General features: G+C 39.3%; 1 protein-coding gene across 1 annotated transcript; it reads right to left on the bottom strand.

The window, feature by feature from the left end:
• Positions 1-248: 248 nt before the first annotated feature.
• LOC310931770 (uncharacterized protein) lies at positions 249-19,870 on the bottom strand (the record flags this gene model as incomplete). Its single annotated transcript, XM_083894999.1, has 8 exons — positions 249-265; positions 1,340-1,402; positions 2,077-2,163; positions 2,242-2,308; positions 13,387-13,488; positions 14,494-14,852; positions 17,641-17,770; positions 19,841-19,870. The coding sequence occupies 8 exons, from the start codon at positions 19,868-19,870 to the stop codon at positions 249-251; spliced, it is 855 nt and encodes a 284-aa protein (XP_083751125.1).
• Between the last annotated feature and the right edge of the window lie 704 nt (positions 19,871-20,574).

Raw genomic sequence — 20,574 nt, 5'->3', positions numbered from 1 at the left:
GAAAGCTACGAAAAAGTAATGCACAGTGTTTTTGTATGCTTTCGCACATACTTTTCGCCATGGAGCTGCGGTCATGTGACGATGCCCTATATCCCCTAACCCTATCCGTTTCTGTTTGGGTTCTGGGTTTTAGAACCCAGGGAACGAAGCACCCTGGGAACATAGGACCCAGGGAACATAGGACCCAGGGAACATAGGACCCAGGGAACATAGAACCCAGGGAAAATAGAACCATGGGAACATAGGAATCAGGGGACATAGGACCCTGGGAACATAGGACCCAGGGAACATAGGACCCAGGGAACATATGACCCAGAGAACATTGCACCCTGGGAACATAGGATCCGGGGAACATAGGACCCGGGCAACATAGGACCCTAGGAACATAGGACCCGGGGAACATAGTACCCGGGGAACATAGGACCCTGGGAACGTAGGAACCTGGGAACATAGGACCCGGGGGACACAGGACCCGGGGAATATAGGACCCAGGGAACATAGCACCCTGGGAACAAAGGACCCAGGGAACATAGGGATGATCCCAAGTCGACCATCTCTGATTTCCTTGTTGTTTTTAAAAGTGCTCATGGACACCTCTAGTCCAGCTTTTTCCTCTCCATAGGCACTCAAAGCTGAACTTAGCTTAGTGTCTCCTGCGTCATCAACAACAACAACAACAACAGTGATGTAGATGGGGCGAGATGGAAGTTTAATTTGAGGTGCGTTAAACTATAGACACCGTGGAAGACAACAATCCTTCATTTGGATTTACCTACTTGACACAAAACTTCGTAAACGAAGTAGCAGTAAACCAGCAACTCCTGTGTTTGTCGTAAACCAAAAATGCAGATTTTCTCGAAGGAAAGAGCAGTTTACAAACTTCAGTTTTGCGCGTGGAAAAGGCTGCCTGACAACGTCTTACATTGAAGTAAGATATTAGCAGAGTGCTAGGCTACTACTAGCGCTACTTTTATTTTTTATTTAACCTAGCATTGCTAGTAGTAGCAGTGCTACTAGCTAGTAGCAACACCCCTGAAGACAGTCAAGCAAAAAACGTTGATGGCGGAATGAGCAATGGATCGACCTCATCGACACGTTCAGGTAATCTATATTTATTTATCTGTACTTATTTGTGTTTATTTACATTACTGTTCTCAAATCTTCTTCATAAAAACTGGAAGGTGACAAGTGTAGACTTTGTTTTACAACTGAAAAACATTTTAAAAGTACCGAAATAAGGTACAGTTACCAGTACTGTATCGGTTCAATTATGAACGGTATCCAACCCTAATGACAACATCCCATTAGAACAAGTGTTCACTTCACTATCACAACAAACCTGTCTTCATCTGCTCCCCAGTGCCTGGACGCTGAGAAGCTCCACCGTCATCTGATGAAGGCTCTGGTGATAAAAACGCAAAAAGCAAAACACAAATCTGAGGCTGGCTTTACACGACAACGCTCCCGGGTGAAACCCGACAAAATATTTCATCAGATGTGCCTTTCGTTTAGGCGGCGACCGCGTTTTTGAGGCTTAAAAACGCAAAAAAAATGAACCCACCCTCCAGAGTAGAAATCTTAAAAAACGCTCCACCATCGGGTTGAAAACGCAAAAGTGCGCTCTGAGCTGCTCACGCTGGCTATCCTCCTGTACGCGTTGACGTCAGATCCACGTGCAGTACAGCCAAACAACAACAAACATGTCGGATTATATCCATCAGTCGGACATTCAAGTTGCCTTAGCTGCTACTTCTTGCTAGAAGGAAGTTTCAACGCATGCGCGCGCTCCTGGTGTTGTTGTATGGCAGTGCTTCACAGTGCCACCTAGCCACCTGGCATGCATACTACATCAAATTTCACACACTTTTGCGTCACCGCGTGCATGCAGATTTCGCGCGAAATAAAAAATGGGAACGCGACGCCACTTTTGCGGTTTTGTGTTCAGATCGTTGTAAAGCTAGCCTGAACGTCAACGGGGTTTGCGTTAAATCTGTGATTAAGACAAACTGATGAATGGAAAGGTCTGTAATTGTTGTTGTTGTTGTCGTCTTAGTAGTAAAAGGACAATAGTGTTACCTTTCCTTGACGTCTCCCGGACTGAAGAAAACGACAGCAGTCCTCTCCGCCGCGTAAACTCGCCTTCGTCGTTGCTGTTCTGTCTTTCTGCAGAAAAGAACGCGACGGAGTTGTCAGTAACGTAGTCAAATTCAGGGTCATGACCCCTGAATGTGTGCGACTTACTTTTGATACGGAGAGACGAGAAGCCGAAACTTCTCCGTCTGTTTGGAGACAGCGGCTGCTCCGCGTCCTGAGAGAGAAAAAAGGAATAAGGACTTTAAAAGTTTCATGTTCCTGTTGTTTGGTTTCTGTCATAAAGACACAGACGCTCGTCAGAACACAGGTACGTCTCTGCAGAACCAGTGATAGAACAGTCATAACGAATGTTTACACACAAAAACGCGCAATAGACGACGTACTTTCTTCATCAGTTTGGACAACAAATAAGTAGTATTTCCTTCGTGTTTTAGAATTAACGTTTGTAATAATGTGTTTTGAAACTAAAATGTGTCTTCTTCAACTTTTAAGTTATAAAAACACAAGTATGATTTTAAATTGTATTTTTTTTTTTTTTTTTTTTTTCCTGCTTGATTTTAATTGATTTTGTTTTCATTTCCAATACATTTCCTTGCCTGTAAAGCATTATGAATTACAAATAAACTTGCCTTACCTATTGTGGTTCTTGACGCCAGGCCAAAAAAGTGAAGGAAACGTTTTATGGGAAAGTTTCACAGAGATCTGTGGTTCCCAAACACTGGGTCGGGACCCAGAGATGGGTCGCGGGAGATTTCCCTTGGGTCCCCTAGCGAATTTTGCAGAATTTGCCCAAACGTTTACTTAAAAATGAAGTTTACATGGAAAATATTTATTTCCCGGGATTACGAGAACCAAGAACATTCTGTGAGAAAACCTCAGAGCTGCATCTCCTCTTTTCCTGTTAGCTTAGCTTCTACCTTACAAACAAAAGAAGAGGCCTGCACTTCCTCTTTGCGACCAAACCAATGCACCTTGACTGACAAAGCGAGAGTTTGTGGTCGTCTGCCATGTGTCGTCATGACTACAAGGGAAGCGCCTTTCTTTATTTTATCAGCTGGATATATATAGAAATAATTTTCATGTCTTTATTTCCTTTGTCTAGAACAATTATTGTGGTTATCCGCCAAAAAGAATATAGTGAAATAAAAAGCTGGATTTGAATTTATTAAGTCAACACACTGAGTGTGTTTCAGTGACACTGAAACTGAAATAAACCGTTTTTTTCAGGAAGTGTGAAAAATCCTCTGAAATCCAGAGTTGTGGTCACCTGTGGGAGATTAAGCGCAGTTTCATTTTAGGTCAAATATACCGTGTACCACATGTTCCGGCTGTACACGGCATATATGTGACACCTTTCTACGTTACAGTCATCACCGATACACACACCGTGTGCTCGTAACTCTATAACCACAGGAAATAAAAGTGAAAAAATGGTCGCAATCAAAGTTCTCTCTTCCTGCCGTCATGTGATAACAGGAAGCGCCGGTTTCTCACACTTTAAACGCTTCACTGTGCAGCTGTTTGTTAAACTGCGATGGTGACACTGGACCTCCGTCTTCTGATCCTGTCCGTCTGTATCTCTGTTAGCATGAGTCTCTGCACAATCGCAGCAGAGAGGAAACCACAAAGACGAGCATGACGCACACTCACCTGTGATGCTTTGTCCATCGCTCTCTCCACCGAAGACTTGGAAGTCAATGATTTGTCCACAGTTACTGATCCAACGTGGGCTTAACTCTGTGTTCTATGTCATCACTGAACAGAAAGTAAAACAGAGGAGAAGAAAAAACAGCCTCTCTTTTCCAGCCTCTCGTTGAGCGACTGATGCAACAGCAAGTGCACGGGCATAAGGAAGCTCTTGTTGAAGAAAGCAGTTGATGAAGTTCACTCACAGATTTCCCCTTTCACTGTGAAACCACTGACGCAGAGAGTGTGTGTGTGTGTGAGTGTCTGTGTGTGTGTTGTACACTAAAAACCTGTTCATCCACCTTTGAAACCAGTTAATCTATATCTTACTTGGACTTGGGTAATTATTAATGACGGCAGCAACCCAGTGCATACTCTCACTCACTCACCAGCTGGTGGTGGATGTGTGAGACGAGGCACGGGCGATAAAACGAACAATAAAGTTGATTCAAACGCTGACCTTTGAACTGAACAAGAGTCATCTTTATTGATATCAGCAACACGCGTGCGCTTTTACCGTATAAGACAATGTCGAAAAGGTCTCGATGTCCACTCAAAGCTCACACTTTCATGCCCATTCACATGCAATTTGGGATTAAGTGTCTTAACACGGGCCCCATTAGCATGTAGGCTAGCAGAGCCGGGAATCAAACCCAAAACCGTCGAGCTGAAAGACCACTCGCGCGACCACAATCTCTTCATCTCCATTCATACTCTACGCAAAAGAGATAAACGGAACCATTCCAAACATTCTGTCTATCATTGTGCGACGAAAAGGAGCAATACCACCAGACACCATGGGGGGGGGGGGGGCAGTATAGCGTTACTCGCCCAATCAGGAAAGCAACGAAGACAATGTTGTATGGGTGTTTAAAAAATTAACGAAAGTTTTAAAGAGTGTCTCTGCGTGATGTTGTGGAATTACCCATCCATAGACTGATCGGGTTAGGGTTCGGGTTGGAGGTTCGGGGTTAGGGTTAGCTCGGGAGCCGGGAATCAAACCCCAAAACCTTCGAGTTGAAAAACGACTCGCTCGACCACAATCTCTACATCTCCATTTATACTCTACACAAAAGAGATGAAAGGAACCCATTAGTCCAAACTTTGAGTTCATTTCGTCCGTCGTTGTGCGATGAAAAGGAGCAACACCACCAGACACCATGGGGGGGCAGTATAGTGTTACTCGCCCAATCAGGAAAATGACAAAGCCGATGTTGTATGGGCGTTTACAAAAGACTATCTAGAATATCGGAGCCGGGAATCAAACCCAAAACCTTCGAGGTGAAAGACGACTCGCTCTACCGCTGATATACCGTGTGAAGGTGAGGGAGGGACAGTGACGAGCCTCTTAATTTCTTAATCTGCATTTACACTCTACGCAAAAGACGGCGACAAACGGAACGCATTCTACCAAACTTTGTATTCATTTCATCCGTCATTGTGCGACGAAATAGAGCAATACCACCAGACACCATGGGGGGGCAGTATAGCGTTACTCGCCCAATCAGGAAAATGACCAAGACGATGTTGTATGAGCGTTTAAAAATAACCAAGAGTTTTAAAGAGCGTCTCGCCTCTGCGAGATGTTGTGGAATTACCCATCCATAGAATGATCGGGCTAGGGTTAGGTTTCCATCGGATTAGGGTAAGAGTTAGCGTTAGATCAGGAGCCGGGAATCAAACCCCAAAAATTTGAGTTGAACGACAACTCACTCTACCGTTCATTTGCAACCAGAAATCATTCAATCTTTTTAATTTACCGGGTTATTTTACAAGGACACACATAAAGCATGGAAAACAAGGACTTAAATGAGCACAAACATGAAAAACAGGAGGTCTTGAGAAGGAGGAAGTCAGAATGAGATAAATATACGTCTTTTAAAACTTCTTTTGCGATCATTTGGAGCTGCAAAATGAGGAACAGAACAGCCAATGTTACTGGAGCGTGGATTATGGTTCCTGTTATGGATCAGTGAAGAGTCTGAATGTAAAAATAAGGGAACGGTTCAGAGAATTCTGCAGAATTACTGAACATTATCACAGAACCCGCCTTGTGTTTCTCTGTATTTCACAATAAAACGACTTCTCCAGCGGTCGCCGTATTCGTTGATGCCTCTCGATGTAAAACAGAGGATAATGTCGGGGGTTTAGAGTTTTAGTTCCACGTTTTAAAAGTGCTCTGAACATGCTGCTGCTGCTGCTGCTGCTGTTATTATTCTGGGATGTCTGTCGTGATGTTGTATAAATATGTCACTCACTGTTTACACATGCACAGTTTTTTATTATCCTGCCAAAGTGAATCCCAGTGAAAATCCACCTTACATAAGATGAAGGCGAAGCATGTTTGGGGCTTTGGCAGTGTGGAACACTGGCGCCCTCTGGTGGATGAATGTACGGACTGCATGACATGGTGAGGACTGCCTATTATATTATTATTGTGTATGAAAATTGCCTTTACTGAACCAGTACAAGAAGAAACTTCATAAGATAATTCATATGCAAATATATATATGTATATGTATATATATATATACATATATATATATATGCAAATACTGAATTTCCATGAATGAAATATAATGCAAGGTAAAACCTTACATATGAACATATACTGTATTTCTAGTATATGTATATTTAATTATGTTTTAAAGGTACAGTTTATCTTAATGTATCCAGATATGTGATAATAGTAATAACAATAATAAATTATTATACAAATGATAAATGTACTGTATATATCATATGTTTGTGTATTTGCCGTACTGTGTAGTCCAGAAAATGAATTATCATCATCTCTTATCAAAGTGTCGTACAAAATATACAAATGTAAACATAAACAAACATGTTGAGTAGTGTGTGTAATTACTGTCTATTATATTATTATTATTGTATCTAAAAATTGGCTTTACTGATTCAGAAGAAGCATATTGACAAAATTGTCATAAAAATTACAATTTAATTGTGTATTTTAGTGTTTTCTGCTTCATTATTTTAGGATAGTTCATATGCAAATGTATTTAAATTTATGCAAATATTGAATTTCCATGAATGAAATACAATGTGAGGTTAACCCTTATACTGTATATGAACACATACTGTATTTCTAGTGTATGTACCTATTTTTTATATGGATATTTAATTATGTTTTAAAGTTACAGTATATCTTTATGATTAACATATGTGATAATAATAATAATAATAATCATGATATAAAGATAAATGTACTGTATATATCATATATTTGCGTATGAGTCGTTTGTATCGTCCATTATTATCATCTCTTATCAAAGTGTCGTACAAAATATACAAAAGTAAACATAAACAAACACTAAGATAAACAGTGCAACCCAGTGACATGAATGTTTCATTCTATCCCTGTCATCATATCTCTTCAGGTGGGCGTGTCCCCGCCTGTCAATCATCTCGTCCTGTCCCCGTGTGATAATAAAGACACCGCGGCGGTGGTTCAGTGGACGTCACTCAGAGCCACGCAGTCTGGACCAGAGAAAAATGGGTCAGAGACAAGAACCTAATCATGGTCTCATAGTCCTTGTCTGACAAAGGCTCCATCAGTCTGTATCACACCAGTGAGGAACATCGCAGATTAATCTGTTATATAATCCAACGCTGGAGCTCAAACGTCACATCCTAATCTGACAGAAGATGCAAGAACTGAGTCAAGAACAGAAGTTTTTAATCAGCCTGTAGTCTGAGAATCTGTTGTCATCTGAATGCTGTAGCTCTACATGACGGGCATGCTGTGTCGAAGCACTCGGCAAATAGCCGCTAGCTAGCTAGCTAGTTAGCTAAATGTATAGCTGAAATGGTCAGTTATTAGTGTTCAAAGCTAACATATTCCAACACATTTCGACATTGTAACGTGGTTATTCTCGAAAATATATTACACCGTAATTGTTCCTCGGCAGATGTGGCCGCCATCTTTGTTGAAAAAAAAATCAGACGGGTCGCAAAGCATCATGGGTAATTTCATCTTCCACTTCGTTTTAAGCCCCGCATCAGAGCTCACTACATTTCGAGGGTTGATTATGAGGCAGGGGCCAATGCACATCTATTGTGGTCAAGAGGGGGTCTTGACCACAATAGATGTATTAAGTGGGGGGCCAAATGTAAAACAATTGGGGGGCCGCATGTGGCCCCCGGGCCGCCAGTTTGAGACCCATGTTATAAGGGGAAAATCGCACTTCCCCTTGCTCCCAGCTACACGTGAACGGGCAAAATTTAGGGTTAGGGCAAAAATGTAGGGTTAGGGGAGGTGCTGGGACAGGGCCTTGGGGTGAATTCCAATTCCTTGCTTAACCCTCAATCTCAAAAATGCGTGCTCCTTTAAGGGCTGTATCGCCCTCAATATTGAGATTTTCCGAGACCACCCTTGAGAGCAAGGGCTACCCAGAATGCATTGCATGTTTTGACATGGCGCCGAAAGCAGCAAAACGTGTATGCTACAAATTAAGTATTTTCTTTGTTAACAGAGATATAAACATGATGAAAACCATTGTATTATCTTAGTTTAGGCCCATATTATGGATTACTGACGTCATTGTTGCGTAACATTTATTTTTATTTTACGATCTTTTGTCAATAGTCGGCCGGTGCAGACAAGCGATGGTTTGCTATGGTTTACTTTTCAATAAGCCGTGGTGTGTGGTAACTGTCAGCTGAATATGTCCGTGGTTGTGGTATTTGTATGAGTATCATCTTATAAATGACTGACAACCTAATAACTTGACTGACAAACGGATCGTAATAAATAATCCTGACGTAAATGTGTTCTTCTTCTGCTTCTTTTTTGGAGTTGACAGACTGGACGCAGCTTTCGCGTTATTCTGCCCCCTACAGTCTGAAGACGTATCTGCATTTAAGGGGTGTCCCATTTCTAAGTGACAAAATAACCCTCAACACTTGGTTTTGAGGGCCAGTTAAGATTAAGGGTTGAGCTTCAGGGTTAAGATAGGAATTGGAATTGGTCCTTAGTATCCCTAAGTAAAGGGACTTTATGCTGAAAGCAGACATTTTGGGAAGTGTGAATTCAGTTGCATTGTGGTCAACACATCCTGTCACATGTCACACAATCCAAAACTCTGGGCTTTCTCTATACGAGAGAGTGAAGAGCCGACGTCAGCGCGCTTCATTTAAATCAGCTGCTGAGTTATTTGTGTTCATCACAAATGCAAACATCCATGACGTGTGAGGCAAAAATACAAATAAAGGCTTATTTTACTTTCAACTAAAATAGCCACTAAACCCCTCCCTGAATGTTGCTGACACTGGACCTTTAAAGTGTGTGCGTGTGTGTGTGTGTGTGCAGCCTCAATCGTGGCCCTGAGAATCCAAAAATGTGAGTGGTGGCTTTGTTTCGAACACAGCTCCTCATGGGAAGAAGAGGGTGGGAGTGAATCTGGCTATCGTGGCGGTGACGCAGGCGTCTTATCACGGCTACTGTGTAAACAGCTGCGACTGTGTTGTGGGTCAAAAGGCCACAAAGCACCTTCCTGCTCCATTACAGAGACTCCGACTCACCTCAGAGAGGGGGGAAAACGTCATGAAATCACATTTTTTATAGCAACTCTTATGTATGTGACACTTTATAACAAAATAATCAGTGAAACAGTCATTGTGATCACATATTCAGTGCAAAAAATGCAAGAAAAACACCCTTACATGATCCAGAGACACAGTTTGTGTTGGTTGTGAGTGCACAAAAACACGTGTCAGATAGATTTTGATTGAAAATGCAGACCCACATGCAGGTCTACTGTGTTTTTCATGTTTTTATTCTTCAAATAAGAACAAAAAAAGGACTTTAAGGGATAGTTTGGAATTTTGGACACAATACCCATTTTCCAACTCAGCCGGTGTGATGGAGACGTTTTCAAGAAATTTCATTCAGTTCTTCTAGTTGCAGAGTTCGCTGGTGCTATGGCTAGCGCAAGTCAATGGTACCAGCTAGCATGGCATTAGAAACACTCATACCGACTCCACAGTGCACCCGAGACAAATCAATTGTAACGGCAGACTATCAATGTACATATCTGTGTTGATAGAATGTTTGAAATAAAACCAACCTTGCAATTTGAAGGATTTATGTCTCAGCAGCAGCAGCGCGTCATACTTCCTGTTAGGCTATGGCAGCGGTGGACTGATTCCGCTGCTGCTGAGAAAGTAGTCCCTCAAAAATTCATGCGATGCGAGGTTAGTTTTGTTTCAAATATTATTCTATCAACACAGATATGTACGTCGATAGTCTGCCGTTACAATTGATTTGCCTCTGGTGCACTGTGGAGTCGGTATGAGTGTTTCTAATGCCATGCTAGCAGGTACCATTGACTTGCACTAGCCATAGCATCAGCGAACTCGGCAACTAGAAGAACTGAATGAAATTTCTTGAAAACGCCTCCATCACAGCGGCTGAGTTGGAAAATAGGTCTTATGTCCAAAATTCCGAACTATCCCTTTAAAATCCAGGTCAGAGAGTCAAAAAATACAAAAACAAGAGCAATAATGGAAGTAAATCAACAAAATATAAAAATAAACAAGAAATCGTTGTGCCTCTTAGATTTGTTTACATGCGTTATCTTGTTTTTCCTCTCCTTTAATCACTGAGCTGCACAGGTGAAGACATCCACACATTCAGACAGTGCAGCTGCTCCGTCCTCTAACAATAACCCACTCATCCAGAACTTCACTCCCCGATCTCACGTTAATGAAAACTAAAAGTAAAAAAGGAGCCATTTTGATTTATCAGGGCTGTTTTTACAGAGAAAGCCTCGATAGCCTTCAGAACTCCAGGAAAGCGATAACAAACCTTCTTCAGTCATGTCAAAGTAGAATGATGACTCAGCTGTTTACGATCGTCAAAACAACACTCACAACAAGCTAACAGAGGAAGGCTAGGCTACGTCCTCACCACGTGTGTGTGCGTCTGTTAAAAGTCCGTGAAAAGAGGCTTTTTTTCCCCTGTTGTGTGCGTTTGTGTTTATTTTGTGTTTGTTTTTAGCGTGACATAAAAAAGGAGAAACCTTCAGTGGTTGGAGGAGCAGATCTCGCCGCCGACGTCACTTCTCTCTCTCTCTCTCTCTCTCTACGTCTTCTTCCGCCTTCCACGCGCCGCTGCCAATCACCTGTCACCTGTGTGACTGCCGACCACGCCCACCTGCAGTCAAAACTTTATTTACAAACTTCATAAAAAACAAAGTGCTGTAGATAAATAAAGTAAATACAATTTAGAAACATAACGTCAACAAGACTGAAAAGACAATGAAATATATAAATATTAAAATACAAAAAATATTGTATTTATATATATGTATATATACATACACATACATACATATGTATATACATACATACATACACATACATACATACATACACATACATATACACATACATACATACATACACATACATATACACATACATACATACATATGTATATACACATACATATGTATATACACATACATATGTATGTACACATACATATGTATGTACATATGTATATACACATACATATGTATGTACATATGTATATACACATACATATGTATGTACATATGTATATACACATACATATGTATGTACATATGTATATACACATACATATGTATGTACATATGTATATACACATACATATGTATGTACATATGTTTATACACATACATATGTATGTACATATGTTTTATACACATACATATGTATATACACATACATATGTATATACATACATACATACATACATAAATATATACATACATATATACATACATACATACATACATATATATACATACATACATACATACATACATATATATACATACATACATACATATATATACATACATACATACATATATAAACTATACAAATAAACAAGGTGTACAATAGAAACAATCAAAACTGGTCAAATCAACATACAGGGTTGAAAGCCAAAGAGTAAAAAGGTTAAAAAAAAAGAGGAAAAGAAGTCATGTTATTAACCCACAGAACCTTTGTTGACATCAAATTCAAGGACTTTTCCAGGACCCTAACCCTCAAATTCAAGGACTGAATGTGCCGACACAGCTCAACGTGCTTCGTCCATGACGTCGTCCTCTCTTGTTGATTCGCAGCGTCGCTCTGCATCTGGACAAGCGATTGTCCTCGGTATCAAAGTCATTTGTCTTTGTCTTTGGTCATTGTCGCTCTCTTGCTTTAACTTTACTCGCTCGTTGGTCTGCGTGGAATCTCACGTCAACGCTAGAAACGGTAGGTGGCGTCATAAAAACAAGTGCCTTAACTTTTTTCCTTCAAAATTCAGATTTTCAAAAACTTTCAAGGGCCTTGAATGTTTGTTTTTCTTCAAATTCACAAACTTTCAAGGATTTCAAGGACCCGTGGGAACCCCCACAAAGATTTCGGATAAAAATCATTAAAAGAAAACTTCAGACGTATAAAGTTTCAGTATTTATTATATTCACAGTTAAATAAATAAGGCATTTTTCCAGTCTTTTTCTTTCTTTTTTTTAACAAAACATCATCATAGACACAATTTAAAAAAAAACAATAAACAACAACGTCCAGCAAAGAAAAAAAAGTAGAAATCAGTTCTCAATAAGTACAAAAAAAACATCAGTATATTACGTCCTGCTAATAACTGTTTTCACTACACAGCAACAATAAAACAGTGGCTAACAGTCAAAGTGCTAAAGAAAGTATCACTGCATATGAACAGATACAAATACTTTAAATACATTTTACATATTATTGTCGGTTAGTCTGTGAATATGTGTAAAAAAAAAACGCATCAGATCAACTGATACTAAATAAACTGTGTTCTCATTAAAAAAACAACAAATCATCTGAAACTTCACCTACAGTGTTTGCTCTTTCTCTGGTGGCGACCAAAGCTGAGCTATAAGGAAAATCTAGTGGGCTTAAAAAAATTAAATAAAAATAAAAATCCTCAAATTTGAACATGATTTTTTTTGGGACTTGTTTGGAAGACTTGGCTCCAGAAATCCTTGTATAGCATCTTTCAAATGTCCAGGTTCATGGAGGAGTGAAGGTTCTAGATACCATTCATTCATCATTCTGGGAGCTGACCAGCATGTTCGGGCATTTTCAACCCATAACGAACGAGACGGAGCTGTTTCAAAGTGTTCAAAACCTTTGGTTCACGATTATAAAGTAGCTCCTGTTACTCTCCCTGTAAAAAACTAAGACTGTGCAACAGAAAAAAAGGCTGAAGAAGTGAAACCAGAGCAACTGGGAACATTAATACTCAAGGAAGTTCGTCATAAAAATAAATAGCACATTTCTATTTCTGTAGATAGAGGAATATTTACAGTGTTGTCAGTTGAACGCGTCACATAGATAAATAGATAAAGTATAACACAGTTGTTGCACGTCTTTGTTGTGAGAAGCTGGGCCTGGAGAACGTGGATAAATGTCCTTCGTGTCACATCACCTTTGTGTTCCCTCCACGTCTGCTGACGCTGCAGTGATTCTTAACCTTTAAACAAACAGCAAACACGTGTCCCGTCATCTCGTCGCTCTCCCTGAGGAGGCCGCGCTCTCCTTCCTCCTCCTGTTTGACGATGAAACCTTGCCTCGCCTCCTCTTCCTGTACGCCTCCCTCTTGGGACTGTCGGGAGCTCCCAGGTGCTGCAGGAGTCTCTTGTGAAACACGGCTTCAAACTGCTGCACCTGCACAAACACACAGATACGGAGAGAGAATGAGCCGAGTTTGGAGGACGCGGAGTTTTGGAAGGAACCTTGGCCTCTGTGTGTGTGTGACCTGCACTGATCCACCAAGACTTTGTTTTAGGTTCCATTTGTTTCCTCTTTACTAATGAATTAAATGATATTATGTCCGTTCAAGCTCAGTTGTAACAGAAATAAACCTTAGATTGTTATCACATGAACACATCACAGAGAACTAATCAGGGAGTGAGTGCATGTAAATACTGTCGTTGTCTCTGAATGCAGCCTCAGAGTTTTCAAACAAGAACACAAATCAGGAGAAATGTAGTCGACAGACGCATCCGCAGCAAAATAAATACAATTTAAAAATGAAACATAGCACCTGAAAACACCGGAATACAAACACCTGAATACACTGGAATACACCTGAAACTTCAAAACACCTGAATACACCTGTATACAAACACCTGAAAACACCTGAATACACCTGAATACAAAACACCTGAATACACCTGAAACTTCAAAACACCTGAATACACCTATATATGAACACCTGAAAACACCTGAATACACCTGAAACTTCAAAACACCTGAATACACCTGAATACAAACACCTGAAAACACCTGAATACACCTGAATACAAAACACCTGAATACACCTGAAACTTCAAAACACCTGAATACACCTATATACGAACACCTGAAAACACCTGAAACTTCAAAACACCTGAATACACCTGAATACAAACACCTGAAAACACCTGAATACACCTGAATACAAACACCTGAAACTTCAAAACACCCGAATACACCTGTATACGAACACCTGAAAACACCTGAAGCTTCAAAACACCTAAATACACCTGTATACGAACACCTGAAAACACCTGAATACACCTAAATACAAACACCTGAAACCACCCCAAAACACCTGAATACAGACTGAAATTTGCTCCACACAAATAAACCCACAGAAAAATGACATGTATTTGCTGTGTTTCCTCTTACCATTTCTGGCTGTGTCGTGGTCCGTGCTGATGTGGGTGTGGTCAAAGATGCGGTGGGTGTGGTCAGAGACACAGTGGGTGTGGTCAGAGACGCGGTGGGTGTGGTCAGAGAAGCGGTGGGTGTGGTCAGAGAAGCCGTGGTCGGTGGAGTTGTGGTCGTGGTCGGTGGTGAGGCTGTGGTCGTGGTCGGTGGTGAAGCTGTGGTCGTGGTCAGTGGTGAGGCTGTGGTCGTGGGCAGACCCTTTGCTTTAGCACAGTACTTCTCCAGGTGGTGAAGCTCACAGCCGCCCCCCCGGCAGCACTGGTCCACGATGCCCTTCCCTCTGGGCCGAGCGCCGTAACTGGACCACGAGCCTTGACCTGCAGAGAGAGAGGAAAACGAGACGCTCCCGTCAGACACGGAGCTTTCTTTCATCCTTGTAAGCTGCAGAACTGCGAGGCCATGACACGCTCTGAACTACATGACTTTGACCTTGGTTTGTTGAAATTGTTATTCGACCGATGCTGACATTTCCCTCTCATTAGCATCGATACGCCCGTTTCACGAGGCCCGTTTCACGAGGCCCGCAGAGACTACGAAATGTAAAGTCGTGTACTTTTGTCGCTCTGAGGCTGAAAACCTGAAAACCCACAGCTCAGATAACTAAGTGTTACATAAAAAAAGGAAAAGAAAATACAGCTATCGTTCACAGAGAGGCACGTGTTCTGGTTACAGCAGCTCTGCTGCTGCACTGTTAGCTGTAGCCTGATAGCAGACGGTGAACGTGGCCTTGGTCAGAACAAGGGCAGAGGTAAGCAGGTGAAAGGGCTGCTGGGTAAATACTCAGTCTGAAGGTGTGAAAATGATCATCTAATATTGACAAAACCTATTTTTTTTTTTTAAATAAATTGAGGAAGTTTTAGCAGCATTGGTGCATTTGCCGCTGAATATCCCTCACTTTAACCTTTAGCCTTCAGTTTGCATTAAAACATTAAAAAGATGCTAGAGTTGGTCCATTGTCGGCTACTGCAGAAACATGGAGATCCAAAATGGCGGCATACATTTACATACAGTGTGCTCCCGACATAAATATAAACACTTCACTCTGGGTTAAAACTAATAATGAATAATATATTTTTTTTCTTAAAAATGCTAAAATAAAAACATATTTTCACTTTAATTTTACACACTGGACCTTTAATTATTATTATTATTATTATTTAATGAAAAAATAATATATCTATTTTTTTTAAATGCACAGGACCTATTATTATAATAATAATTCATTCATTCATTCATTCATTCATTCATTCATTCATTCATTCATTAAAATGATAATTGTATAAAAACACACTGGACCTTTTACTACTATTATTATTATTATTATAATAATTAATTAATGATAATTGTATAAAAAACACACACTGGACCTTTTTTTTTTTTAATTATTTAAAATATATTAATTTTAATTTTATTTAAAAAGAAAAAAAAACACTGGACCTTTAAGGCATCATATGCTGAATCTAAGGCTATTATTTTTTAAAGGTTTGGGAAACAACAATCACCATTTTTCCCTGTTTTTCTTACATTTCATGAACCAAAAAAAACTCTGCTGATTCATCAGTAATAAAAGCAAACATCAGTTTGCATCTCCTGAGCGATTAGGATTAAACCATTATTGCATAACGATGTTGTGTTGCTGCAGAAAACCTTGCACATGTGCACAGGGTTGTGTTGTGGCTAATTCCCCCGTAACGAACAGGACACTGCTTTGTTGTTGTTGTGGTGCAGCTGATAAGAATAACTCCACTCAGAATAACCAACTACAGCGTTTTGCCTTCGGACACGACGACCATGACTGTATCTGTGATGTACTGATGTACACCTCAACACACAGGGTGGAATAACCCTGATAATATTATGTCCTATCAGTGTCATTCCTGTTTATTATTTAGTTTTAGATTAATATCCACAATCAGAAATGTCAGAAATCTGCATCCAAGTAATGTTTGCGACTCAAATAATTCAACACGCAAACTTACACTACTGAAATATTACAGGAAACACTGTTATGTTTTCTTTTATATATAATCAAAATTTCTTACTTTATTCTAAGAATATCGACTTTAAACTGAGAATTTCAACTTTAAAATGAGAATTTCAACTTTAAACTGAGAATTTCAACTTTAAACTGAGAATTTCAACTTAAAACTGAGAATTTCAACTTAAAACTCAGTATTTCGACTTTAAGACTCAGAATTTCGACTTTAAGACTCAGAATTTCGACTTTAAGACTCAGAATTTCGACTTAAAGACTCAGAATTTCGACTTTAAGACTCAGAATTTCGACTTTTTTCTAAGAATATCGACTTTTTTCTAAGAATATCGACTTTGAACTCAGAATTTCGACTTTAAAACCCAAAATTTCTTACTTTATCCTAAGAATATCGACTTTAAACTGAGAATTCTGACTTTTAAACTCAGAATTTCGACTTTGAACTGAGAATTTCGACTTTAAACTGAGAATTTCAACTTTAAAGTCAGAATTTCAACTTTAAAGTCAGAATTTCAACTTTAAGACTCAGAATTTCGACTTTAAGACTCAGAATTTCGACTTTAAACTGAGAATTCTGACTTTTAAACTCAGAATGTCGACTTTAAACTCTCAAGCACGTATTAACAAAAAAAGTTCAAATGAAAAAGTAGAGCTTTGATAATATTATTACAGTTCATTACCATGTGCAATATTTTTTATTGTATTTCAATGTTATTGGCTTCATAATGTTCACCATTATGTGAAATATATATATATATATATCTCTAGGTGACATCATATCATTTGCACCACTCGCTCGACACTTTATTTTGACACTTATTTTATATTTCACCTCTGATATCTTATCCCTCTTAAGATTTGATGCAGACTGAATCCACAGGGACAAACTGTGATAATCACAAACAGGACAGTGATACATGTCATGTTTCCATGAACAGGAAGTGACATTAACCACTTCGAGCTAAAATCACGTCAAATAAATGGAGGTTTGATCTTAGAAATTCTTTTAAATAATATTAACCTGACGATGAAAGCAGCAAATGCATCAGTGTCATACGCACAGTTTTCACACCACAGGTTTAGATGATTTAATTCAGTGACGGCAGACTCACGTAAGTGGATTCCACGATCCCCGCACACGAACAGCAGATCACTGAGGAGGTCGGTGCCACAGCGCAGTTTGGCTGCGTCTGAGAGGAGAGGCCAGCAGACGAGGAAGCACATGATCTGAATACACAACACCTGAAGAAGAAGAAGAAGAAGTTAACATCAACACGGACACTCAGGAGGTTCATCCATATTTTCTTATTCATGATATCCAGAGAGGTTTTCTGTAAATATGTCGTGTTTATAAACGTAATATAAGTAAATATTGTGAAAGGTTGGTGGCCGTGGCTCAGGAGGTGAAGCAGGTCGTCTTTAAAAATCAGAAAGTCTACATTTTTAATCCCAGCTTGGTGAGTAAATGTGTGAGTGACAGTGTAAAGAAGGATAAACGACATGTAATAATACTGTGCATGTGCTATTAAAAAGGTATCAATAAACTTCACAGTTACTGTTAAAAAGTACATTTTTTCACTATTATTTTTATTATTTACTAAAAAAATATATATATAAAATATATAAAATATATGAATATGCCATGCTTTGGATTTTGCCCAATAAACATATATTTTTAAAATAAACATAATTTGAAAAATAAAACATATCCATAAGCGATTGTCAACTCACTTTTTTGTTATTATTCAAATCTTCTATATGTACATATACATATATACACACATACATATATACACATACATACACATATGTATGTATGTATGTATGTATGTATGTATGTATGTATATACATATACATATACATACATACATATACATATACATACATACATATACATATATATACACACACATAGACGCACATATATACACATACATACATATACAAATATATATATACACACACATATACAAAGATATATATATATATATACACACACACACACATATATATATATATATATATATATACATACACACACGCAAATATATATATACACACATGCAAATATATATATATATATAAACAAATATATACACACATACATATACACATAAAATATTCAAATTATATTATACAAATCAAAATTATTAATTTAACTGCATCATTTTTTGTTTTTGGACGAAAACAAAACATTTAAAATCATCAATATTTCCAGGTTAGAGAAACGTTAAGAAAATAATCAACAGATTATTCGATTATTAATGGATTAAAAACAAGTGTTAGTTGCAGCTCTGATTTAACAAAATTTAACAAACGAAGAACGGAACTTTTGAGAGTTTCAGCACAGACAGAAACAGTAGTGAAAAGTGAATAAACAGTGTTTACATCGTTTACGGAGGTGAAAGCAGTGCGTCTTACCGTGTGTGTGTGAGCTCTGGAGGAGTGCATCATCATCATCATCATCGTGGTGGTCCTGTCTGTGTGGACTGAGACTCCTGCACAGCTGCAGTCTTATAGCAGCAGCAGGAGAGAGGGAATGAAGGAAGGAGCAACAACACTCCTTCACTCCTTCACTCTTATCTAATCCACAACTCACACTGGATCATTTTAACAAACTGTCACTGCAGCTGTACGCATTCTGCTGCGATTGTAGCAGAATACTCACTCACACACACACAGTCACTCCATGGAGATTAAGATTAGGGAGAAAATGATGCCGATTCAGCTAAGGAGAGAATGTAGTTTGTGTTGCTGTTACACAACGAGGTGTTTTTTTTGTGTGTGTGTGTTTTGTTTGGAGCACAGAATCCAAACACTAAAACCGCTCTGAAGTTCACTCCTGTTCACTGTTGGACACGAGAGGATTGAATAACGCGACCCTGAGAGCGTTCAGACACAATAAAACTGTCATTAATCTGATAACACAAATTAATTTTTGAATATTCCGATTGCGTGATTCAGTGTTTGTCGTCAGCAAAAGCTAAAAATATATCAATAAATCAAATCAATCAACAGCAACACAAACTTTAAAGCTTTTAAGGACAGTGTGAACAAAGCCTGATCCCTAGTCCCACGTCCTAAAGTTAAAGCAGTTCCTCAGAAATGAGGTTCTGCCTCATTAGGATCAGGTTTTAGGTCTGCATGAGGACTACAGGTCAGGACACTGCATCGACTTTGATCCAAACCTCATCTTAAAACCATGGTTCTCAGACCGCGGTACATGTGCTAGCAGTGGTACGTGAGCTTCCTCTGGTGGTAAAATCTGAAATACAGGGTATAATAAATTGAATAATAATAACTAGAGTCACCTCATCTCTTGCTCCATCTTTAACTAACATCACTATACTGTGAGGAGGAGGACGAGCGATAAGAGCTCAGTATTTTCTCAGGTGTTTCTTGGAATAAAAAGTTTGAGAAACCACCGTCTTAAACCTTAAAATAGGAAAGAACGAGACACAGAAACATTAAATTACATAATCTACAGCAGTTGGCCGTGTTTGGCGTTTGCTGCTCGACCTCATTGTTGTTCCACCTGGAACAATTAACTAATGGGAGGAAGCAGTGGATAAATGATCAACACCTAAAAGACAGGATTTTCTCTATGAACTTTGGTTTGGAGAATGAGCGGTATGTCGTTAGAAAACTCCAAGAGGAAGCAGTTATTTAGATATTATACAACATAGGACTCGTATTATAGCCTATTTCTCCAACCTAGCTCCCTGGTGTCCTAATGAACATGTCTGTGACATGCTTTGGTCAAAAGCACCACAGCAGTTCAGTCACTGCCAAAACAGCCCTGTTCAGAACGCTCTGTTTTTGAGTGCCTGTCTCTTTAAATATGCAAATGAGACACAGGAAACTACGTCAGCATCGCCGAGGCTAACGGCAGCTAGCAGCAGTTAGCATTTGGAAAAGGACATCATTTGCCGACTTTCGCCGGCACATTGCCGTCATTTATAAAATGTAAATCCTCTGAGGCTGGAAGTTTGTGTAGAACTCTGTGCTGCACTGTGCAGCCAAGAATAGAACACTTCACAGACTC

Source organism: Microchirus variegatus, assembly GCF_963457635.1.
Source record: "Microchirus variegatus genome assembly, chromosome: 9".
NCBI lineage: Eukaryota > Metazoa > Chordata > Actinopteri > Pleuronectiformes > Soleidae > Microchirus > Microchirus variegatus.
Note: the sequence above shows the minus strand (reverse complement) of the source record. Positions and strands in the feature narration are given on the sequence as shown.